Source organism: Phoca vitulina, unplaced genomic scaffold (assembly GCF_004348235.1).
Source record: "Phoca vitulina isolate PV1807 unplaced genomic scaffold, GSC_HSeal_1.0 scaffold91, whole genome shotgun sequence".
NCBI classification, from domain to species: Eukaryota; Metazoa; Chordata; class Mammalia; order Carnivora; family Phocidae; genus Phoca; species Phoca vitulina.
The window spans coordinates 2844413-2868919 of NW_022589794.1; the positions used below are offsets into that span (position 1 = coordinate 2844413).

At 52.2% G+C, this 24507-nt stretch overlaps 1 protein-coding gene across 1 annotated transcript in view; it reads right to left on the reverse strand.

The window, feature by feature from the left end:
• Positions 1-24507, reverse strand: part of POLE (DNA polymerase epsilon, catalytic subunit) — a 47561-nt gene that overhangs the window by 15975 nt on the left and 7079 nt on the right. The window contains exons 11-32 of the mRNA XM_032396373.1: positions 24082-24167; positions 23676-23795; positions 22221-22353; positions 22014-22127; positions 21671-21883; positions 21302-21409; positions 17688-17816; positions 17477-17579; positions 17240-17386; positions 16700-16845; positions 13539-13687; positions 12213-12305; positions 11874-12018; positions 9278-9435; positions 8740-8935; positions 6956-7170; positions 5303-5405; positions 4807-4887; positions 4575-4697; positions 1637-1849; positions 1159-1368; positions 819-962 (exon numbers count right to left, since the gene is read on the reverse strand). Of these exons, the coding sequence (XP_032252264.1) occupies positions 819-962; positions 1159-1368; positions 1637-1849; positions 4575-4697; positions 4807-4887; positions 5303-5405; positions 6956-7170; positions 8740-8935; positions 9278-9435; positions 11874-12018; positions 12213-12305; positions 13539-13687; positions 16700-16845; positions 17240-17386; positions 17477-17579; positions 17688-17816; positions 21302-21409; positions 21671-21883; positions 22014-22127; positions 22221-22353; positions 23676-23795; positions 24082-24167 (3129 nt within the window). The remainder of the gene's footprint in view (positions 1-818; positions 963-1158; positions 1369-1636; positions 1850-4574; positions 4698-4806; positions 4888-5302; positions 5406-6955; positions 7171-8739; positions 8936-9277; positions 9436-11873; positions 12019-12212; positions 12306-13538; positions 13688-16699; positions 16846-17239; positions 17387-17476; positions 17580-17687; positions 17817-21301; positions 21410-21670; positions 21884-22013; positions 22128-22220; positions 22354-23675; positions 23796-24081; positions 24168-24507) is intronic.

The window sequence follows — 24507 nt, forward strand, 5'->3', positions numbered from 1 at the left end:
AAAAAAATTAAAAAAAAAAAAAAAAAAAAAAAAGATGATCTCCTTCGAAGTTACCATGCCCACCACATCGGAGAAAGCTACAGGAATTCCAGATCATCTGTTCTCTGCTGCCCTTTCTAGGTCCACACCCTGCTGAATCCTCTGGTCAGAACTGAGTCTCACATTCTCCGGAAAGCCTCCGCAGGGTAGTTCCCAGTTACAAACACACACATCTCGTTTCCTCAACTAGACGTCGGCGTGTGGGCGCCCAACTGAGAGATGTGCACCAACAGCCTCAGTAAATGAGCTTTGGGTGGAACTGCCTTATGTGGATTCCATTTACATGAAATGTCTACAACAGGCTAATCCAGAGGCAGAACAGGGACCGGTGGTTACCGAAGGCTGGGGGGGGGAGAGACCACTAAGGGTCTGGGTGTCTTTTGAGGGTAATAAAAATGTTGTAAGACATACTGTGGCAGAGGCTGCATGACCGATACACACGAAAAGCCACTGAAATGCACACTTTAAATGAGTGAAGGATGTGGCATGTGAGGTCTATCCCAGCAAAGCTGTTTCCATCAGAAGAGCCCCCGACAGATATCCACCTAGTTCCTCCCCTGCTCCATGGGCATCGAACCCAAGAGGATGGCGCACCAGGACACGGGCCACTCCGGTCACTGAGCAGTCCACAGACACCGTTTCGATTCTTACAGCACCTGGCTCACTAGGCTTTGTATCCGCAAGGCCCCATTCTTTATGTGGCCCCTCCATCAGGGCGGAGAACACCTCGAGACTGAGCAGGCAGCGGACCAGTGACCAGCAACACCTGAGGCCCGTACCTTGCGATATGAAGGCCCCTCCTCAGCTTTCGCCACCCGCTGGTTGACATAGAACACACGGGGGATGTTCAGCCTGATACAGTACAAGTCACTGCTGATGACAGCCCACAGCCTGAACAGACCCGCCTGGCTGGTCTCACTGATCTGAAAGGGAAAGAGCATACAGCAGTGTGTCACCTTGTCACAGGAAGCGCTCGCCTCCCAGGCGCTCTCCAGCAAAGGCCTGCCCTTCCCCTCCATGCTGGACCACGGGAGGGTCCCCAGGACCTTCCCACTGGCTGTGCTGCTGTCCCTGGAGGCATCCCACCCCCCCGGTCCCCCCACTGATCGCAGTCCACACCTGCACAATCTGCCACGGAAGGTCCAAGATGCTACGGGCGGTCCTTCGCAAGAAGCTCCCCAACCCGGTGGCGGGCCTGTCTCGGATGGCCCCGGGCAGAGGGTTGCCTTCTGCCACCTCCAGACGCCGCCTCTTCTTGCGGGCCAGGCGCTGCCGGGCCTGCAATTGCCACTTCTTCTTATGGAACCGGAGCCAGACCAGCCACTCTTCCTAGGACACGTGGTGGAACAGGTCAGAAAGAGGACACAGTAAACACAACCGAGGAGCACGCAGTAAAACAGAAACAGCCTTCCTCAGCAACTACATCATGTGGCTTCCGAGTCTGGGTAGCTCTTGTAAGGACTGGACGTCAAGACCCATGCTGGGGCCCCCAAGCTACTTAGCAGACTCCACGGAAGACAGTGGGCCCCAGCTCGGGCCTGACTGCTGTCCTTGCTCCCTCCTCCCACTGGCCACCCCAGGTTCCGAGGCTTCTCACCTGGGTGGTTCCGAGGGCCGGGGGCTGCCCCAGGATTTCCTGCCAGGGTACCGTCAGTTCCAGGTCCTGCGACTCCTCCTGGCTCTCCCAGAGGACACGCTTCCTCTTAGTGGCAACAGGAACTGCCGAGTGCGGTGGCTTCACAAGGCCAAAATCCTCCATGTCAGAAGCACCAAGGCTCTGCGTGCTTTCTGGAGCCTGGGCTGTGCCCACCTGCAAAGACCCAAAGGAGACTTAGAATGCCACAACCTCTCAGATTAACTGCACCTCTAGCAATACACCATATGGGTGTCAACTGAACGGGACAAAATACTTGTACACAACAGTGTGCACTGACTGACTGATCTACTTCCAATTTCTAATAGTGAAGATCCAACAAAACGTCACTCAAGTACCATGACTACGAAGAGAACACTTACATCTTTCCACATTTGCTCCGGGGCTCTCTCCTTTTCATAAGAAATAAAATATTGCAAAAGACAGGTCCCTTCTTTCTCCCTCCCAGCCCTCAGCACAGCACCTGTCACTCCCCGCGCACCATGTGCTTCTACTCCACACCCACGAACGTGCACCCTCCCTTAAGCTGCAGTGTTAGAGTCCCACACCACACATCCCATGGCAACCTGCTTTTCCCACTCATTCACATATTTCTGAGATTGACCCCTACTGACGATGTAGACACGGTCCATTCCAATGAACTAAGAAGGCTTTTCCTCTTTTATTCTCTGAAATAATCTGTTTAAAAACTTTGGTAAAGGGGGCACCTGGGTGGCTCAGATGGTTGGGCATCTGCCTTTGGCTCAGGTCATGATCCCAGCTTCCTGGGATCGAGCCCCACATCGGGCTCCTGGCTCAGCGAGGAGCCTGCTTCTCCCTCTCCCACTCCCCCGTTCATGCTCTCTCTCTCGCTCTCTCTATCTCTGTGTCTCAAATGAATAAATAAAATCTTTAAAAAAAAAAAAAACTTTGGTAAAATTCCTATGAAAAACCATTTGGTTTGTTTCAACTGTGATTCAATGATTTAATGGTTTAACCTCTATTCAGGTTTTCAGGTCAGTTTGAATAATTCGGTCCAGTCCATCTAAGCTTCCGCTTGTTTGGTAAAGGTAGTTCCTTATGTTGTTTTAGGGTTTTCCATGTCTGCAATTGTATCTATTTTCACTAAAATAAAGCCCAAAGATTCATCTATCTTGACAAAGATTTGCCTATTTCCTAAGTCTTTTCTAACACTAAGGTTTGGGATTTACTGTTTATTTCCCTCATTCCTGCTCTTCCATTCGTAACTTCCATCTTTCTCCCTCCGCAGCTCACTCTGCTGCTCTCTGACTCTTCAGTTGAAAGCTTATTTGATTTCATACTTTTTTTTTTTGCTAATATCTATCTGTGCAGACAGTGTGCGTGTAAGTGCTCTTTAGCTGCATACCATAAATTTTGATAGGATTAGTACTTTCATTAAGTATTTCTAATTCCCATCATGACTTTTTTTTTTTTTTAAGATTTCACTTATTTATTTCAAAGAGATCATGAACAGGGGGGAGGTGTGGAGAGAGAGCAGACTCCCCAGCTGAGCAGGGAGCCCAATATGGAACTTGATCCCAGGACCCTAGCATCATGACCTGAGCCAAAGGCAGGCGTGTAACCAACTGAGCCACCCAGGCGCCCCCATTATGACTTCTTTGATCCATAAGTTATTTACAAGTGTACATTCTTTTTTTAATTTCCAAACAAAATGGGCTATATATAAACTATTTAGAATCTGTTGCATGCACACGGTCATGATTGTACATGTTCTTGAGAAGAATGTGTAATCCCTGATTACTGAGTACAAGGTTATATTTATTCACTGAATCTGGTTAGAGTCACTCCAACCTTAATATATATATATATATATATATATATATATATATATATATATTTTTTTTTTTTTTTTTTTTTTTTTAAAGATTTTATTTATTTATTTGAGAGAGAAACACACAGCGAGAGAGGGAACACAAGCAGGGGGAGTGGGAGAGGGAGAAGCAGGCTTCCCATGGAGTAGAGAGCCCAATGCAGGGCTCGATCCCAGGACTCTGGGATCATGACCCGAGCCGAAGGCAGACGCCCAACGACTGAGTCACCCAGGCGCCCCCAACCTTACATATTCGTACTGGTTTTTGGTCTGCTCGATCTTTCATTTGAGAGGGATTTATTAAAATCTCTCAAACTTGACTGGATGTCAATTTCTTCTACTAATTAGGTAAATTTTTACATTATTTAAAACTAAACTATCAGAATTATATGTTTCTGGTGAACTGTGACTTTCAGTATGGTTTAATAACCATCCTATCCCTACTAATACTTCTTGGCTTAAGGATCATTTTGCTGGCATTAATACAGCCCATCAGCTTTGTTTCAGTTAGTATTTGCCTGATTGTGTGCTTTTCATCCTTTTAATCCCTCTGTGCCCTGGCCTTCTAGGGATAGCTCTTATAATTAAGATAAAGTTAGATTTTAAAAGTCCAACCTGAGAATCTGGTTTTTTGCAGGTAAGTTTATTTACTGCTCTGGTTTAAAGTTCACTTTTCGGGGGGTGGAGAAAAAATCAGTAATAAAAAAAAATAAGTTCACTATTCATTTTCAGCACTGGAGAATTTTCTTTTGTCTTTTCTGATTTTAGCTAAGCCCTTCATTACACACTTCAGTATTTTCTATGGTTTCTACAGGTTTTTATTTTCTAGCTTAGAAAACTGAAGTCTCTGGCACAGTGATTCAGAGTCCCTGAGTCCAGTTACCCCCCTATTCACATAGAGGACAGTCCTTCTCCTTAACAGACGACCAAGTGTGCCCTATCCCAGAAAATCCCCAGCAGGAAATAGAGTCGACTGCCAGGCACATTTTTAACAAAGAAATACTCTAGACACTTGAATGGCAGCAGCAGGGGCCCCCATGGTCCCACTACCTGTCTCCTGCCCTCGAGGACAAAGAGCTCACTGATCTTCTTCTGCTTGCAGACATCATTCTTCTCCAAAAGTTTCTTGTGCAGCCAGTCAGGGTGCTTGACGCGTGGCACTGGGTTCTTCACCTACACAAGGGGACACGGATCACTTGTCTGACTCTGCTAGTACGGGCCAGGCCCAGGTTTCCGTGGCCACTGAGCCACACGGGGCCCCGTCTGCACTGGCAGACCTCACCTGCTGCAGAGCCGCAGGGATTGTGATGATCTTCTGTACGGCACTCCCCAGACGCTCGATGTAGTAGTCCCAATCCAGAATCTGGGCGGCGGGAAGGAGACCGCAACAGGGTGTGAGAGAGAGACCAGCAGCAGCGCTCTGCCCCACTCTATGCCAAGCACTGTGCTGAATGCTCCCTGTGTCCTACTTGCAACCCACCTAGAAATTCTGGGACAAAACATACCCATTTGACAGAGAAGGAAACTGAGGCAGAGCACTTAAATGCCTCCCAGGATCCCAGACTTAGTGGCTGAGCCAGCACAAGGGCCCTGTGCCAGAATCCAAGCTCTCCCCAGCACTGAGCTTTTCCAGTTTTGCCCTAAAGCATAACTACCTCCTTACCCATTATGTATCAGAAAGGAGGACGTCAAGAGTGAAGAGTCCAGACCTGAGTCAGGGATACTCTGCTGTCGACTCTTCCTCCTAAACTTCTCAAAGTAACAAAGTCAGTACTTACCGTCCGAATATCAAAATCTTGGAGGGAAGAACTCTTAAGCCATTTTCGGAGAAAGTGCTTCCTCACCATGGGCTCTGCCTGGAAAATGGCAAGCGGGATAGCCCTGGGCGAAGAAAGGCATAAAAGTCACCAACACAAGACTCTCCCCAACTCCTGTCACAGTGCTCACCAGCGTATACGTATTCAACATGGGTGTAAAGGGCTTGTAACCCCGTTTGTAACCTGTGCTTTTACTTCATGATATCAGTTTATTATAAAGTACAGCTAATATCTAATGTTTATCATATTTAATAAATACATAATACATCAATGTATTAAAACATCAGGGGCTAATGCACATTCCCCCCCCCACTGGGGGCCATCTGTGTTGTTTGGCCACGCTTAACAGAGCTACATAAATCACACAGTCCCATGTGCACACACAATTAGACATCTCTAAAATGTTACTCATTGAGTAACATACAGGAAGACTCCATCTGCTTTCCTGAAAGAATGACCCAGTTTTCACATGACTAGCCAAACAACACAGCAACCATCAATACCCTTTCCTTTCATTGGAGGAGAGTTGTTAACGTGAATATTATGAACACAAAGAAACTTAGAACACAACAAACACCAGTACACACATCACCTAGTCCTATCTAACTTCACGCTTTTTACTTCATATATGAGAAAACATAAGGATGAAGTCCCATGCAGCTCTCCTGACCATCCTCATAGAGAGATAAACGTGATCCCTATCTTGGTGTTCACCAATCCCACACATGCTTTTATACTACTCCTGTCCATATGTATCCGAAACAAGTAAGAGTGTCCTCGGTGTTTGTCAATTTGATACAAATGGAGTACAACGGGGTGCATGCGCCAGCCGGCTGCGATCCAATCATTCCAACGCCTACACAGCATTTCACTGCATAAACACATCTGTCCATTTTTGGTTGAAGGACACTATGGCATTCCCAACATTTGCTCTTAAACACAACGAAAACACACGGGCAGTTACGCAGGGCACATTCCCAGACGTGCTCCATTGTGAGAGGCATCAGCATCGTCTACCTCACCATGCACGGCTGGCTTTGCTCTGAAGTGACTGTCACCCACACGCCTACCTATATGCACGACAACTGCTATCATCACACTTTCTTTCCGACCAATAGATGCTTCTGAAATCCGCACTTCATGATTACTGTGAGTTTAAACATTTTTCCATGTACTGACCATCATGTCCTTCACTTCCAAGTTGCCTGTTCATATCTGTTGCCTACTTTTTATGTCGCCTTCCTCTTGTTGATATATAAGAATTCTTTATTTTACTCTGTATGTAATTTGTTGTGTTTTTCTCTTAAGATTTTTTATTTACTTATTTGACAGAGAGAATGAGAACACAAGCAGGGGGAGCAGCAGAGGGAGAGGGAGAAGCAGACTCCCCGCTGAGCAGGGAGCCCAATGCGGGACTCGATCCCAAGACCCTGGGATCATGACCTGAGTCGAAGGCAGACGCTTAACTGACTGAGCCACCCAGGCGCCCCTCCTGCCCTTTCCAAGGAAGCTCACCTTGCTACAAAGGGACAGAGGTTCCACAACAGACTCAAGCTTCCAACCCAAGCTTCCAAGACCTTAAGCAATCCCTTCCTTAACCTCAGGAACCCTTACCTCTCTGTAACGGGAGACCCCTCAGGTTTCCGGGAGATGATGTAGCGGCAGCTCAGCCCCGCGTCCTTCACCATCTGATCTCCCAGGAACTCAGCCAGGCGCTTGGCGGTGCTGATAGACGTGGACTTCTGCTCCCCATAATCTTCCAGCTTCCGAGACATGGAGCGGTTCTCAGAGATCAGCTCAAACAGCTCAGAATCGGGCATGTTAGCTGCCTGAAGAGAGGCAATGGGCACAACATGGCGCAGAAAGAAAGGAGGGCTACCCCAGGCTCACCGGGAACATTCCTCCCGCGGTAACTTGACTTTCTCCAGCCTGATACACAGCAGGGCTGTCTCACATCAGCGAACAAAACACTTACAAATTCAAACACAAAACCTTAACTGCCATGTCATTAAACTATGTAAAAAACGTTAAGAAATGTTTACTGAGCTATTAGCACCAAAGCTGCAAAAAAAGGGGAAAGACATAAATGGTGATTTTTCTCCTAAAAGGAAAAGAAACACAGGAAAAGGAGGAGCGAGGAAAGAAAGAGACAATGCCAGCTGGAGAGCCAAGGACCGAGTGAGGAGCCGAGGCGCTCCTCAGCAATGAGGACTCAGAGGCGCCTGGGAGCAAACAGCTCTATCTGCTCCCCGACTGCCCGCCCCCCCCACACGCACCCGCCCCCCCGCCCCCGCTGTCCCTGCACCCCTGCCCCCGCGCCCCCGCTGCCGCCGCGCCCCCGACCCCGCGCCCCTGCTGCCCCCGCGCACACGCACCCCTGACCCCACGCCCCCGCGCACACGCACCCGACCCCGCGCCCCCGCTGTCCCTGCACCCCCGCTGCCCCTGCGCCGACGCCCCCGCGCACACGCACCCCGACCCCCCGCCCCCGCTGTCCCTGCACCCCTGACCCCGCGCCCCCGCTGCCTCCGCGCACACGCACCCGACCCCGCTGCCCCCGCACCCGACCCCGCGCCCCTGCTGCCCCCGCGCACACGCACCCCTGCCCCTGCGCCCCCCCGCCCCCGCTGTCCCTGCACCCCTGACCCCTCGCCCCCGCTGCCCCCGCGCACACGCACCCCTGACCCCGCACCCCGAACATCCTGTAAGATTTGCCTGGCCCCCGTTTCGTGTTTTTCTCTCTTGGTGCTTACTCTCGTGTATGGGTGAACACTACAGAACAAGACAACATGCCAAGCTACAGCGGCCCACAAAGCAAAGGAAGACAAAAATGTTCCAGAATATTCCAGTACCCCTTTCACTCAGAAAGCCTCCTCTTAGCAGACAACACAAGAAAGGAAGGAAAAGCGTCTGTACAAAGATGTTCAAGGCAACATTACAGCGGTGGAAACCAGAATCCTGATACCCAACAGTAGTGGACAGTTGTGAGTTAAGTAATGCAAACGTGATGAAATACAGACTAACGAGCAACAGAGAGAGAACGATAAATTCCGTGAGAAGGTATTTTTAAAGGGAGCCAGCCCTGCTGTTTAAACTGTGGAAACCGCATGCTCATTTACAGGGCCTACAAGGACTGTGAGAGTCCAAGAAGCTGATGCAGCCACGGGTAAGTTCTGTCTTAGAGCTGCTTTTAATGTGCTGCTTGCTTCCTCCACAGAATTCCCTCACTGGACGTGGGGGATCCCACCGACAGGGACTCCCGGAGGCACCAGCACTCGGGAAGCCCTGGGGTCTTGTCAGAGTTAGCCCTGACCCACCCTGCTCTCCGGGAGCCCAGGGACAGGGGGTCCCTCTGCCCGCAGGACCTTCGCAGCCCGGGAAGGAGGGGGTGCCCTTACCTTACTGTACAGCACATCCAGCCAGTAATCAGCCACCTTGGCAACAGAGCCATACACTTCTTCTAGCGTGCTGCCCTTGAGGAAGGCCTCGAACACCGAGGACTGGAAGATCTTAATCAGTTGCAGCTCCCCTCGGCGTTTGATCTCGAAGCCCTTTAGCTCAGCCAGGGAACCGTCCTCATTAAAGACGGCGTATCTGGAATCACAGGCAAGCATGGCAGTGAACGGGAGCCTGGGATGTTGGCTGCGTGCCACGGGCCCTCCACCCAACCCTCCCCTCTAGCATCCGCCGGGCAGCAAACATCTCTCCACCCCGAGGCTCCTGCTTCTGAGAGAAGAACGACAGAAGGGCCCGCAACCTGTGCAGCCAGAATCGAACAGGTGGAGAGCAGAGCTGGTAGTATTTGTGTCTCCAAATTGAATCAAAAAGGTCAAAAAAACAGAACTACTCCCATCTGGCCTCCTGGTCCACTTCCTGGATGGGTTAAGTCTCATCCGTTCGTTTTCTTCCCAAACACGAAGGCTGTGGGATTCCTACCTCTTCTTCAGTTTCTTGCCTTCTTCCTTGGAGGCTGGAAGGATCATGGCAAGGTAGGGTCCGTCAACCTCGAAAAAGATGCTGTTCTCTGAGCGGGTGACATAGGTGAGTGAGGATGGCTCAGTCAGCTCCTGGTACTGATCGTTGGTGAAGCCTTCCTGCAAAACGAGGGGAAGGGGGGCTGCCTTACTCCCAGCCATTCTGGAAGTGACAGCTACCCTCCGGGGACTGGCTGGACCAGCAAACTGGGGCTTTTCTGTACAATGACACCACTCAGCCAGGGAGAGTTTACACTCTGACACATGTCAGACGTGGACGAACCAAAACGCATTCTGCTAAGTCCAGGAGCTTATAGACTTGTTTCCATTCACAGGGCATTCTGGAAAAGGCAGAATTATTATTGCACAGAGAACACACTGGGTAGCCAGAGTCTGGAGCTGATGATAAAGGAGCGGCACTCGGGAACTGTTCCGTGTTGCTCTGTGAGATGGAAACATGACTCTATGTGTGGGTCAAAACCAACAGAACTGCACTCTACGAAGAGTGAATTTTACTGTAAGCAAAGTAAAAAGCATTCAACCAGGATACTGGGCAACCCCAAGAGGGACTGCAGACTAGAAGACACGAGCCCAGCTGCATTCTGTGTAGAACCCTGCTCAAGGGCTGACTTGTCACCCTGGCAAACCCTGTCCTGATGGGGTTAGTATAGAACAAAGACAGAAACACCACACACACACTTGTGCTGTAGCTGGTAAGTTCACTGCACATGATGGCACAATCCTGAAGCCCCTGCGCACATACACTAGGGCTCAACAAATGAACACACCAAGAAAATGAGGAACAGGCTTCTCACCTCAGGAGGAAGAAGTTACTAATGAGGAAAAGGGACTAGACTGGGGCCAGACAGATCGCTGTGGACTCACGTTCTCTATTTTAAAGTGCACACGCAGACAGAGAAATAAACCCAGCTGCGTGTGTGGGCGAGGGGGGCATCAGGCATATACATCTCTCCTGGCTTGATCGGCCAGGAACAGCCAGAAGCACCAACAGCCACAGCAAGGAGCCTCTGCACCTGATCTTGGTTTCCAACACCCTCTCCAATAAAAGGAACCTGGCTCCTTAGAGAAACAGCTGATTCTAGGGCTGGGACTGGGAAACTCAAGATGAGGCTGGAGCACCTTACAGGACCAGTAAGAAAGTAAGAAGTAGGGGCGCCTGGGTGGCTCAGTCGTTAAGCATCTGCCTTCGGCTCAGGTCGTGATCCCAGAGTCCTGGGATCGAGCCCCGCGTCGGGCTCCCTGCTCCGCGGGGAAGCCTGCTTCTCCCTCTCCCGCACCCCCTGCTTGTGTTCCCTCTCTCGCTGTGTCTCTCTCTGTCAAATAAATAAATAAAATCTTTAAAAAAAAAAAAAAGAAAAAGAAAGTAAGAAGTAAGACAGTGCTGTTTAAAAAAAAGCCCCAAACCTGAACCCAAACCACAGAACAGAGGCATGTGTCAAGAATATGTGGGCAAATGGGAAGGAGCCCCCAGCAGCCAAAGAGGAATAAGCAGGGTCACAAAACACAGCAGGACATGACTAAGTACATTGCTAAGCGGGGGATAAGTGGAAAAGAAGGGTGATAACGCTTCCTGACAGAAGGATTCCAATTAATACATGTACCAGGAACATGGGAAAGAGGGAGCCGCCAGAGGGGAAAGCCACACAGAAGCAGCAACAGACACTCAAACCAGTGAAAATTAGAGAGATACAGGACACCTGCATCGTCTCAAGTATCTCCTCCAGCATTCGCTCAGGGCTCTGGTAGTTTTAACACACGGCCAGACTGACACTCCTCCCCGGGGGTGTGGGGAGGTGTGGGCTCCATGACTCCGTGTCTCACTCCTGCAGCAGCGGGAAGGTGAGCAGGACAGTGGGCGGGACGGGGGAGGGGAGGCCAGAAGGGCAGATCCCCACACCAAGCAGCAACAGGATGAAACACAGGGCACATCGCCCTCGGCATTCCTTCAAAAATGCTAATGACCTCATTCTAATGACAGAAACAACAAACAAATCCAAATGAGAGGCAGTCAACAAAACTCGAGGCCAGTACTCCTGGAAGACAGGGAGCTGCCAGCCTGGAGGGGCCTGAGGAGACAGGACCAGCACGCCCAGCATGGGGCCCGGGAGACGCAGGAAATGCAAATAAAGACTCCGGCGTGGTTACAGTGCTGTGTCAACGTGACTCCCTTAGTTCTGGTCACGGTGCCGGGGCTTGCAGATGCTAACACTAGAGGAAGCAGGCTGAAGGGTGTATACAAATCTCTGTTCTACTGTGAGGGCTCTTCCGTAAGTCTAACACTATCTCAAAATAAAAAGTTAAAAGCGACAGTCGGACACGGTGCTGAAGGGGAAGACCCGCTCCAGTGCGAGCACGGCGCTCTGCACAGACCCTCGGGCTACACAAAAGCCTGAACGGCACAGGCAGGCTGGTCGGGTGTTCGGAAGGGAACAGGCAAGTTTGAGAGCCTACGCAGTCCCCCTCCCAAATCCCCGTCAGAGTGGGGTGCCAGGAATCCAGGCCCAGACAGCAGGCCCTCCCTGGAGACCCAGGCTCACCTTGACCATGATGTTTAACATGGCCCCAGGGTAGGAAATGGTCACCTTGGGCTTTTTTGCACTGGTCGTTTTGATGACAAAGTTTTCAGGGAAGCTGTTGGGCAGGACGCACCATATTCCATCTGTGTCCAGCTCCAAGGGCCTCCTTCAGAGAAACAGAGAAACGAGGCCACATGGATACTGGACCATGGCCTTCACGTAGGGAGAACCCGGCGTGAAGGCCCTTCCTGGCCATGGACCCATGAAACACAATGCCCACCTGCTCGCTCCCCGCCCCCGCCCCACAGCCCCCCTTCCAGGCTGTCCTTTCCCAGCAGCTGACCAGAGTGCAGCGCTCACCCGATCTGCTCAATCAGCTCCCGTGCCTGGGTGATGATGTTGGCCCCCGTGAAGCAGACGATGCCTGCCATCTCCATGGAGTACCAGCGAGCCCTGAGAAAGAGAGTCACAGCCTGGGGGGCCGGTGGGGCTCCCCTCAAAGGGTCACTAGAGGAGGTCAGCAGAAGGACACCGAGAAGGGGACATCTGAAGCAGGGCAGAAGAACCACAGAGGCCCTGAGCTCAGCGCTGGGGACACTCCTCTGCCCTCCTCCAGGTGCAGGGCTGGAAGACGCGGCAGGCCACCACGGCAGCAGCTCCCTCATCGCCAGCCCAGGTGGCCGTGCGTCCTCACGAGCCCCCTTCCACTGTCCCCAGCTCCATCTTGTGCCCTCTCCATCTCCCAGACCCCACGCTCACCCTCACCTCTCAGGGAAAACACAAGCCCGCGGATGCCTGCGGCTTCCCGCCAGACACCTGGCCCACTGCCCCCAAACCAGGTCGCGTCGGGAGGCCTGCCCCTCCTGCCCGAGGACTCCACTCTAGCCCTGCTTTCCAGCCCTCCTTCTCTGCCATTAGAAAGCAACAAAAACTAGGGGTGCCTGGGTGGCTCAGTCAGTTAAGTGTCCGACTCTTGGCTTTAGCTCAGGTCGTGACCTCAGGGTTGTGGGACTGAGGCCCACGTTGGGCTCCATGCTCAGCGGGGAATCGGCTGGAGGATCTCCCTCCCTCTGCCCCTCCTCCACCCCCACCCCCCACTGCACACACACACGAGTGTGCGCACACTCTCTCTCGAATAAATAAGTAAACCCTAAAAAAAAAAAGGCAACAAAAAATACAACCTTCCCTCAAACCTAATCCCTAGTGTGCCGTATTTCTCCTTCTCCAGAGTCAACACGCTGACCCTCCCCAGTGGGACCCCTACCCAGTGGCCAGGCCTCCATGACCCGCTCCCCGAAAGGCCCTCACTCACCATTCAGATCCCCCCTCATCCCATGTCCGCCAGAAACAGTCCACCTTGGCTTTAAGCAGCAGCCCCCACCCCGGCCTTCCTAACTCCTCAGATGGCTTCAGACCTCGCATTAGTCACGCACTGTTGCTTGGTGACTGCCCAGACCCTCTCCACAGCCTCCATCACATAAACATACTGGAAACTGCCACGTCCCTGTCTCCCGCCCAAGACACGGAGACGACATGTCTGTGGCGCCGATGCCCTCGGCACCCCAGACCCTCCGCGTCAGTGTGGCCCCACCCTCACCCCCAGCCCCAGCCAGCGGTCCCCGCCTCCCTGAGCACGAGGCCTGCAGGCGCCGACCCCCCCGACTCAGGCCCCAGGCAGGAGCGTACCCCCTGCGCATGACGTAGCCGTAGAAGGAGTTGAGGATGCACTTGTGCGCCAGCTGCAGGGAGTCGTACAGGACCTCCATGTTCTTGCAGCGCTTCACTTCCGCTGCGTCGCCCAGCTCCATGGCCGCGGAGAGCTTCTTTTTCCACACCTAGGACCACACAGAGACCAATCGCCTTCTAGGTTCTTTCAGCTCACATTCTACGTAGTCAGTGGCCCAACGTTTTAATAGTTTGAAAATTTCAAACCTACAGAAAACTTCCAAAACTAATACAACAGAAGACCATAGACATGAGGAGAAAAACCACTGCTGACCCTGGGCCACGTTTCCTTTACCCCGTTCTCTGTACGGGCAGAGCCCGTTGGAAGGTGCAGACGTCAGGACCTGACCCCCCTGAAGACTCCAGCACACAATTCCTAGGAACAAAGGCATTTTACATAACCAAAACGCGATTACTGCCCCTGAGAAACGTAACAAGGGTACGGGGTCCACACGTCCCTCCCAGGTCTGCACAACCCTAACCCTGCAGCCAGGCCGGAACCACACACTGGGCTCCCACGAGTCCCAAGTCACTGGTAACCTAGCGCTGCCCGCTACAAGGCAGATGTCCTGAAACGAGTTCTGAACACAAAGGAACTTTTATTTGTGAGACCAAGGACGAGGAGAAAATACTACAGTAACCCACTTGGACAACTCAGACTTGGGGCAACATCAGCCTCCTGGGACAAAACCCAGAACCCAACAGTGAGCCAGAGAAACAAAGGAAACCCAAGTCTGAGACAAGCAACAGAAGAAGGGGCTTCACGCCACCCAAGAGGCCCAGGGGCTCCCAATATGCATCCTGTTATTCAGTGGACTCTGACTTAATGCCGTGGACAAGCTGAGTTACAGGTCTTCTCCAACAACAGAACTCAGAAACCGCTGACAGGCAGAGAGCAAAGTGCACACCAATAAAGACAACATCTCAGGATTACAACTGACTCACGGGCCTAATGATGGACCAACACCTGCTTATCGGATCCTGTACCAAGTGTTGGAAGACGGAAACGATAAAGCTAATGAAGGACCTCGTGCTATTCTAAATAGTTGTAATGGAAATGTTCTTCTCACTGTGGCGGTCATTACACACGTACATACATTACACGTATGTTTTTGTCAAAATCCACAGAACTGCCCACGTGGAAGGGTGACCAGCACAGGCACTCGGGGGCACATGAACTCACTCCTGCCCAAGCTGCACGTCTGTCCCTGCTTGCTAACTTGGATGCTGTCACAGTGATCAAACATTCGATGCTTCCCTTTCTGCTTTAGAACACCTGACCTTCACTTCCCTGGCTGATGCATTTCAGTACCTAGAAGAGCACCTGGCAAAGAACAGACAATAAACATCTGGAATGAATGAAAGACTCTCCAGAATTTGAATCAGACTAGAAGCCATGGATCGCGAATGCTAGGCCTGGGGTGCCCGACCCCAGTCCCACCCAGTGCCAGCCCAGAGGGGGACATGGTGACACCTGGCCTTCACACCCACGGGCTGCACCTCCTGAAATGCTGAGCCCGAAAGACAAGGCTGGAGGACATCTCCCCCAGCACGTGGGTGAGACTTACACTGGCAGATGAGCTCTACCTGCTTCACTGCGAGGAAGCAAGTCTTCACTAGCAGGATCTGTAGGGTGGGTTTCCATGATGGGACTGGCTGTCCTGAGGCCAAGATGTCCCAGGACGAGGAGCCAGGCCTCTCTGTGTCTGTATTAACCGAACTTAGGGTAACGAGAGCTACCGAAGAGGCCCCTAATAAGAGCAACTGACAAAGAACCACAGGGAACGCCATACATATTTCAGCAAACTCGCCATCCAATATGAGAAGAAAATTTTCTTGAAGGTCTGATATTTAAAGAACAAAACAATTAAGATATTCACTGAATGTCTACTATGTACCAGGTACCGTGTTAGACTCCGGAGAACGAGACACACTCACTACACCTTTAGTTCTTGTCTGAAGAGAGACAGAGAAACAAGACACTTAACAGTTACTTAACTGAAACAAAATGAGATGGGACCGCAGCTCCTCAAAAGATTGAAAATTAAATTACCGTAAGACCCAGCAATGCCACTTTGGGTACACACTCAAACGAACAGAAAGCAGGGACGTGAGGAGCTGTTTGCACACCCACATTCACAGAAGCCAGAACTTGGACGCGACCCAGCGCCTGTGGACAGACGAAGGATGAACAGAACGTGGGGCGTACACACAACGGACTACCATTCAGCCTCAGAAGGAACGTCCGACACCTGCCACAACATGGATGAACCTCGAGGACCCAATGCTGAGGGAAATGAGCCGGTCATAATCAGACGCTGTGTGATCCCACTAACCCGAGGGCCCTACAGGAGTTAAACCCCGAGACAGAAAGTAGGATGGGGGGTTACTGTTATGGGGGAGCAGAGTTTTAGCTCCGTCAGATGAAGAGTTCTGGAGAGGGGTGGGGGTGGTGGCCGCACAGCAGTGTGAATGTCCCCAGTGCTGCAGAACTGTGTGCTTAGAAATGTTGAGTTTTATGTTATGTCTATTTTACCACACTAAGAAACCAGCAAAAAAAGGTAATAATTATAAAATGTGATGACAAGACTCTGTCAGAGCAGGGACCTTACTGAGTCCAGCAGTGAAAGGTCTTTCAGAAGAAAGAACCCCATTCGCCCAAGTATAAGACTACTCTGTGTCATGATCACTGAGGTGTTGCTATGTACCTTCCTTGATCCTGCTGGATGAAACGGTTAATAAATCGCACTCCCACTCCTCCCGTCAGAGGCTGGCAAATAAAGGGCCACGCGGCTAATGCTACACTCGTGCAGCCTGTTTCTACTCCAGCAGCTCACCTCCGGCTGCAGAGGGACGCAGCTCAGTTCCAATAAAATTTTATTTATAAAAATGGCCCGCCCAGCCATAGTGTGCTGATCTCTGCTCTAAATAAATACTTCCAAAGCAATTACTCAGAACAGTTTCAAGGCCTCAGGCCTTTAATCCCTCAAAGCTGAAAACAACTGTGCACTCATTACTTTGCAAATGCATGGGAGCCCAGAGATGGGGAGCCACACATCCCAGCTGGGGGTTCTCATCTCAGAAACTCGACTCTGCTCTGACCTCACGAAGGTCAGACTCACCTTGTGGAGACCTTTGAACTCATACCGCCGGTCTCGGAAGGCACGCACCGTGTCCACATAGAAGGAGTTCTCCCGCTGGCAGACGGTGGTGAGGCGCTCCTCCACCCTGGTCACGTGGATCTTCTTGTACGCCTTCCGGCAGTAATCTGAGGCACAGTCGAGAGCAGGGGAGCATGAGAGACTCCACAGAGGAGGTAGCCAGGCCTCCTGGACATAGCCAAAGAAAGCTAGGAAGCAACGGATGCCAACCAGTGCAGCTTTCTAGGTTAACACCACGGAGCAGAGAAGCCCGAAAGACACGTGCTGGTTCATCCTCTCAAAGAAAGGGCAGCCCCAGTGTGAATGGGCCAAAGTCCCCAAGAGCACAGGAAGGAGATGTCACCATCTGAAGAAGAAATAAAGGAAAGCTGCAGGAAGAACCAGTTCACAGTGATCTCATCCGGTGCAACATCCAGTTTAACTGACCTCAGGCTGTGACGTACCAGCACGGCCCGACAAAGGCCCAAGCCAGAGGAGGCACCGTGTTTGGAAGCCACTCACCTGACAGCCTCCGCTTCTCATATTTAGCCTGCTCCTCGCGGGACAGCTCGTGAAAGGCCCGAGCTGGGCCCTCTGCAGTCAAGGGAGGGAACTTCTCCGACTCCAGCTGGTGCTGGATCCGATGGTACTCGCTGCGGCTGGCTGGCACTAGGCGGGTGACAGAGGGAGTCCGTGACAGGGACCTGCACACCTGCTCCCCACCGAGCCACCCTGCCCCTGCCCTGGGGCTGCACTCACTGAACTCGCCCCTCCACTGCCAGGCCATCTTCCTCTGGCAGTCTGCTCCCGGCTTGTTGAAGTCACAGGCAGCACACGTGGCCTCATCCACCACGGCAGAGGGCTGCGGGGGGGCGGGAGGGGGATCGGTTAGGGCTGCGGGGGGGCGGGAGGGGGATCGGTTAGGGCCTGAGCAGAAGGAGCTCGATCCTGATGGGGGAATCGGTCTCACCTGCAGGCGGTTCGTCAGGATGATGTTGGGGTACATGGCCCCCACGTCCAGGTGGTAGATAAGGGGACACTCTATTCTGTTTGGAACATCTTTCAGGGAGGTGAGCTTGGTCTTAATCTGATCACACACCTAGGAGAAAGGACAAAGGAGTGGCGAGCAAGACAAAAACTGGAGACTGTGCAGATGGTCACAAAGCAAGCACCATGGGTCCCAGAAGGATGGCAGACGATGGCCACCAACACCTGGAGCTATAGGAGCCCCGCAAGAAAAGACAGAGCCCTAAGGAGGACAGCATCTCGGGGAGCAGCAGCCTCTACCCCAGGGGACCTTTTGCGGTTGGGAGAAAACTGTGAAAGACTGTCTGCGGCCTTGCATGGCAGGGCCGTCTGCCAGCGAGTGTGGGACCAGGCTGGAGCACCAACAGCACTCTTCCTGGGTCCCATTCGTGCCTGCACGGCGAGGGCATGGGACACCCCGGCCTCAGCAACCCCTCACCTGACAGATGAGAAGGCTCAAGAGGTTAGCGGGGGCTCAAGCATAGGCCCCCTTAGCCCAAACGCTATGTTCTGAACCTCCGTGTTAGATGGTCTCCAGCATTACTTTATAAACCGAAGAATCAGATTTGTTTCCAGAGGTTGAGCTGTTAGCCAAAAAACCCCTCCTGATCCCAAACACTTAGACATCCTGCACAAAACATGAGAACTATCCCTATAAACGCAAAACTGAGCTTCTAAGTTACCCTCAGAGGGCAAAAGCAAAGAGCGGACTCAGAACCAGAGCAGTGAGCTAATTCGGTGATGCCCTGTGTTGGGGTCCCCAGGACCACTCCCCAGGTGCAATGACTCACAGAACTCAACCAGCCAAGGGAAAAGGCAAGTGGGGCGGAGGCAGGAGGAGGTCAGGCTCCAGCTGGGATGAGCTTAATTCTCCCAGCATCAAACCAGGACAACACTCACCAAGTGCCCTGGCGCCGGGACGCTCACAGACCCAGCGCCCAGGGCTCTTACTGGGGGCGGGTCACGCAGCTCCTCTGCCCGCACACACCCAAACCACAGACTCCCAGAAGAGAAGCAGGCGCTCCGCGTGAACCAGTGTTAGCACAAGTGAGTCAGGTTCACGAAGCGCTGCTGTCCAAGAAAGGGGAGAACCTGAGCCCCGAGTTCCCAGCCTCACACGCAGATGCTTCCGAGGCCGGCCGTCTGGGCCCGCGGTGTGAGCACCCCACACATTTCTCATGCCTCCTCAGTGCGAGGCAACCTGCACACAACAGGGACACAGAACCCCAAATAAAGGCAGGCCCTCAGAGGCCACCTCCATGAAAGGATAAACTAGAATGTGTCTGCCCACCAGAATCACATCTCTTCTGGGCTCTTGCTGGAAAAAGTCTTCCCTGAGCACCTGGCACCAAAGGCTGGTCCCTCCAACAAGTGTATGGTTGGGGAACCCTCTAGCCAAGGAACCACATGACAAGGGACCCCAGGCCAGAAACTGCATCAAAGTACTGACAGCCCCTGATGGGCCACCTGAGCCTCCCTGCTGAGTATAAATCCACATTCCAAACCGCAGAGTGTGAGAGGGAACACCCTCATGACCCCCATGATCCCCATGACCAAGAGCAGACGCAGTAGGAGGAGGCCCCGAGAACTTGAGAATACATCTCCTAGAGTAAACGTGGGAAAACGAGCATAAATAAAAATGCTGAAGACCAAAACTCTAAAACAAGAGTCCAGTTAAAAAAAAAAGAAGCAAATCAGAAAAAAAACAACAGAGCCTCCAGAAATAAAAATATTGTCCTAAAAAGTAAAAAAGTCACTGCGACTATGTAAGGCTAAAGCTAACTGGCTCCTGACGGTCGTGTATTTTTATCCACTGCCCAAAACGTAACACTGAGTTAAATCAGAGCACGGACGCGTACTTAACTGAAAAGTTCATTCTGCACAAAATGTACACAACACCAGGGAACACAACCCCCAAATTTGAGAACTAACGTATCCACAAGTTAATCTAATAACCCAGCAAACCTCTGTGAAGGACCAGATAATAAATACTTTAGGTTTTGTGGCTACATATTCTGTCAGATGTTGTTTGTTTGTTTTTTATAACATCTTGAAAATGTAAGAACCATTGTTAGCTTGCTGGCTGCGTGGGCGTCGTGGGCTATGGTTTGCCCACCTCTGCTTTAAACCATCAGGTTTAAAGTTTAGACTGAAACACACCTAAATAGACACAAGATTAACCAGGAGAGTAGCCACCTTTTTTTATGAAATATGTTAAATTTGGTAGTCATGTGAGAAAAATCACTTGAATGCAAAATTGCCCTTAGTATTAAAAAACTGTTTAAAACCCTCCAAAGAAGATAAAAAACACACCAGAAACCATGACTAAAAAGAGTACTATCTACCCTATGAAACAGGACGTGCCAGAAGCGTTAATACCTCGTTTCTAACTAAATTCTAGGCAAATGAATCATTAGGAGAACAGCCCCTCCATCCTTCTCCACCCTGAGGCACGTTCTGAAATCTACTAGGGAGGGAGAAGAGAGGGAAGGAGGCCAAGTTCCCAGAGGACACGCCCAGCGCCAGCATCGTGGGGACAGGATGGTCCCCTGGAAACAAAGCGATTAGCCTGTTGCCCTTTTTCTAAGGACCCTGGACTGCCCTTTAGAACATTCTGGGAAGGCACGAGGGCCACACTCCCCATCCTCCAGGAGCCCGATGCTGGGCTCCCCCAGGCATCTGGAGGCCTCTGCTCAACACACCTTGGTCTCAAGTTGCCACTTCTTCAACTTGAAAGTGGTGTCTGTTCCTTCTGAGGGGCTAACTCACATTTGGTTTTCAGCCTGGATGCTCCTCACAGGTTGTCCTTTGAGAGTTCCCGAGGCATACGGCAGCTGGAGCTGACAACAGCTGCACAGAACTTCACAGTTTGCAGACTACACAAACACATTCTTACTTGAATTCTGCCTAGTGAGTCTGTTACGAGATGTTTCTCGAAATCAATCCTAAAACTGGTAAAAACTTCAAACCACGAGTCACTCAATATGCCGCAGTGCTGAGCAGGGCCTAAAAGACACACCTGAGAAGTGCTAAGTCCAAAGAATAGGACCAGCAAGCTGGGAGGTACCGGGGGTCTCCAGGCAAGGGACACGTTGTCAATGGTGCTTTCTGTTATTTGATGGGTGCTATGGTCACTATATTCTACTCTGTCACTTATAGGAATGGGCTCTCAGCATTTTTAGTCTCCTTAACAACAAAAAATAAAAACCAATGGCTCCTCACTGCCTATAACATGAAGTCCAAATGAACTGGTCTTCAGACCCAGCACTCACGTCTGTCCCTCATCCGCCCACCAGCATGTTCCAAGAGCCAGCTCAAGAGCCCTCCGCCTCCTTGTGAAACTCTCCTGCCTCCCTAAGTCAGGTCATTCACTGTGACCACAACACTGTCCTGTTCCTCCCCCCTGCCCCAACCAGACCAGAAGAAACCCTGTGTCCTGTCTCAGGGCCCAAGTACCAGCACCCAAGTACCAGTGCGTAACAAACATGCTACTGAAAGAAGCCGGTCTACAAGGCAGGGCACGTGACAATGGTTTCTCCTGGTCCCCTGGAGCGTTACCTCTTGGAAATTGGTGACCTGCTCCATGGGCACCTTCTCCTCTTCCTCGATGGCATGACGCATGGTTTTCTCCACCCGCTGCAGCAGGAAGTCAAAGGCAGCAGGATTCTAGCACAAGTGACCAAGAGAGGACACAAGTAAGACGGGAAATGCCCTTGCACCAACCCGTCTACCTCAGGAGGGACGCCGGCAGAGAATGCTCCGGAGAAGCCGAGCACCTGCCCTGCAGTGCCCTAGTCAAGGGCAGGCCAGACAAAGGAGGTCTGGTAAGGGGTCCACAGGGCAAGAGAGGAACGAGGGCCTTACTGCAGCCCCCACGACTTCGGGGTCTGACCAAGCACTCGGCAGGAAGACCAGGGAGGGGCTCACCATCCTGAACCTGCAGGGAATGTCACTGCGAAACACGCCTGCCTCGAGGGCCTCCACGTGGCCACCCACATAGGTCTCGGCGTCCAGCACGTGACCGTCATCTGTGAGCTTGTTAAACTCCTGCTCCTGCTTGTTGGGGAAGATGATGTTGGCATGGAAGGCCTGCACCATCAACAAGGCCTCACACAGCGTCCCGGAGCCCTTCCGCAGCACCTATGGGGGGAAACAGCAGGCTTCAGATCACACGCCAGAATCCCACAGCTGCATCCACGTCAGCTGCCGGGGACCAGCTCCACTGCGCAGCGTGTGGAGAACGGCACACGGGGCCAGGACAGGCACTGACCTCATCAGGCTCCATGGGGATAATGGTGCAGAGGGCGAATATAAAGGGGTGGACGTATTTCATGTACAGGTAGTACGTGGCCACGGCATCTGACACCGAGTACGTGGCCAGAGTCTGAGGAGAGAACATCAGAGAGTAAGAGCAACGAGGAGGCACGGAGGCACCACATCAGAACCAAAGGGCAGCAGAGTGAGGGAACACACGTACCTGGGGCTGCTCAGTGGCCATCCGGCACATGTCCTCGGGGTCCAGCTCCACAGGGTCGTAGCCCAGCTTGGCTTTGGCAGCCGCCTTGAGGTTGTGGCTGCCCACAGGAAGGTAACTGTCCCTCTTCACCCACCTGGCAACAAGAACAAGAGCAAAGGTCAGAGAGGACTCCGAGATGAAGCCCACCAACCATGACAGTGGCAAAGCTGGACACACCCCAGAAAGACGTAGTCCTAATGGCACCCTGGAGATCTCCACTGAGACCCCCCAGGGAGCAGACGTCTCATGAAGACTTTCACCCAGATCCAATCAACCTAGCGGATGTGCCCACAAACACGAGGAAATGCCAGGGCCGGTCCTCCGAGCCCCACAGCCTTCCCTTCCTCCCTCACGGAGAAATATAAACATGAGGGGTTGGGAACCCGCACCCTCTGGCCTCCCTCCACCCCTCCAGCTTGTCCTGGGGGTGCTGCTAGTCTGCCCTGCTCTCCCCCTCCCTCAGGCCCTATTTTTAAACTCCTGTTCTCTCCTCACACAGTCTCTTCAGCATGGAAACTGGAAGCACCCTGTGCCCCTCAACCCCGTGTCCGTCTCCAGATCCTGCCCTCAACTCAGTCCCATGATGGACACGGCTGTGTCTCTGGCACCCATAACTCACTCTTAACTGCATCGAGTCTCACCTCCCTCGGCCTCCAAACTCTTGCCATCCTCGTCCCCAGAAATGCCCCCTGTGGCCTCCCAGGATTGCCGCCTCCTCTGAAGGCCCCCACCTGTCCTTTACTTCTCTTCTTGAGAAACCGTTGATCACCATGCCCCATGTAAATGGGGTTCCCAGACCTGCTTCCTCCCCCAGACACCAACATTCCCTGTGCTTCACGTGCCCCTGGCCCCCCTGTCCGTGGATCCCCAAGTCCACCCCTCTTCAATCCCATCCTCATTACGACTTGGCCAACACATGCACCATAACGCCAGGGCTGCAGAGCAAACAGATCAAGCTTTAAGCGTGTCAGTAGCTCCTCAAAACTCACCTCCCTACAGGATACAAGAAGCCCACAAGACCTCCTTTCTCTCCAGCCTTCCATCTCAGCACTCTGAGCCCCCTCGAATGCCTATCTCCAGCCTGGACACCCCTGGCTGTGGCAACCCCACCTCTGTGGGGGGCTCCCACGGCACCAAGACCTCACCCAACCTGGCTTTTCTGCTCTGGCTTTCCCACCAGGTCTGACACTAACATGTTTGCTGGTAGAAGGCATAATGAGCACACAACAAAAGACAGCACGTCCCCGGACCCAGCCAGAACCGCACCCACTGTCCTCAAAGATAATGGGAGCTGCTTCTTAGAAGCCACTTTCCTCCTTCAAAGGGAGGTGGACAGGACCAACGTGTGCAAGAAGGGAGCTTTGGACCCTAGTCACAGAAAGCCCCCGAGACAGAGCGATGAGCTGCGGGGCCTACCTGAGACAGTCCATGTGGATGCACTGGGAGGCCTTGTACTCCCCCTGGCTGTCCTTCTGGAACCCTATCTCCTGGTACATGTTCAGTCCATGGACCGCCGCTCTGGCCTCCACAAATGGCCTAGGGATGAGGGCAGACAGATGGGCACACAGGCAGTTATCCTTTAGTTCCCTCAGGAACAGGAAGATTGCCCCCAGCAGACCCCCAAGCAGACCCAGGAACGCCCACACCCACTTCTCCTCAAATGGGGCGAAGTGCCTCTCAGGCCACCAAGCGGCGCTTCTCCTACCCTCCCTCCTCTCACAGACTCTTTTCCTCTTAACCGTTAATAAATGAGCATATTCACACCACCATGCAACATCCCGTCCCAAACACATTTTAGTTACTCACAAGACATCAGACTTACCAGTCAAAAAAGTCACCATTGTAGGTGACCATGATGGTGGGTTTGGTCTCCTGGACATGTTCAAACCATCTCTGGATTAGATGAACCTGAATTCAATGATTCTTAGCTGTCAGAGGATTTCTGTTTCTCTTCAAGCTGTTTCCTAACACCCCTCCCAAAGTTCAGGAAAAGCAGGGACCTCATGTCACTGTTCCATTTCCATACCCACCCAGTGCTTCCAGCGTGAACGAGGACCCCGCCGCTAAACACCCCATCCAGCACGCTGCCATTCTGATTACATGAGCGCCGAGTCCTCTTCCTCCCATTTCACCCCAAATACCTGGCAGTATCCCAAAGGACACCTTTTTTTTTTTTTTTAAAGATTTTATTTTTTATTTGCGAGAGAGAGCAGAGCTAGAGACAGAGCACAAGCAGGGCAGGCAGAGG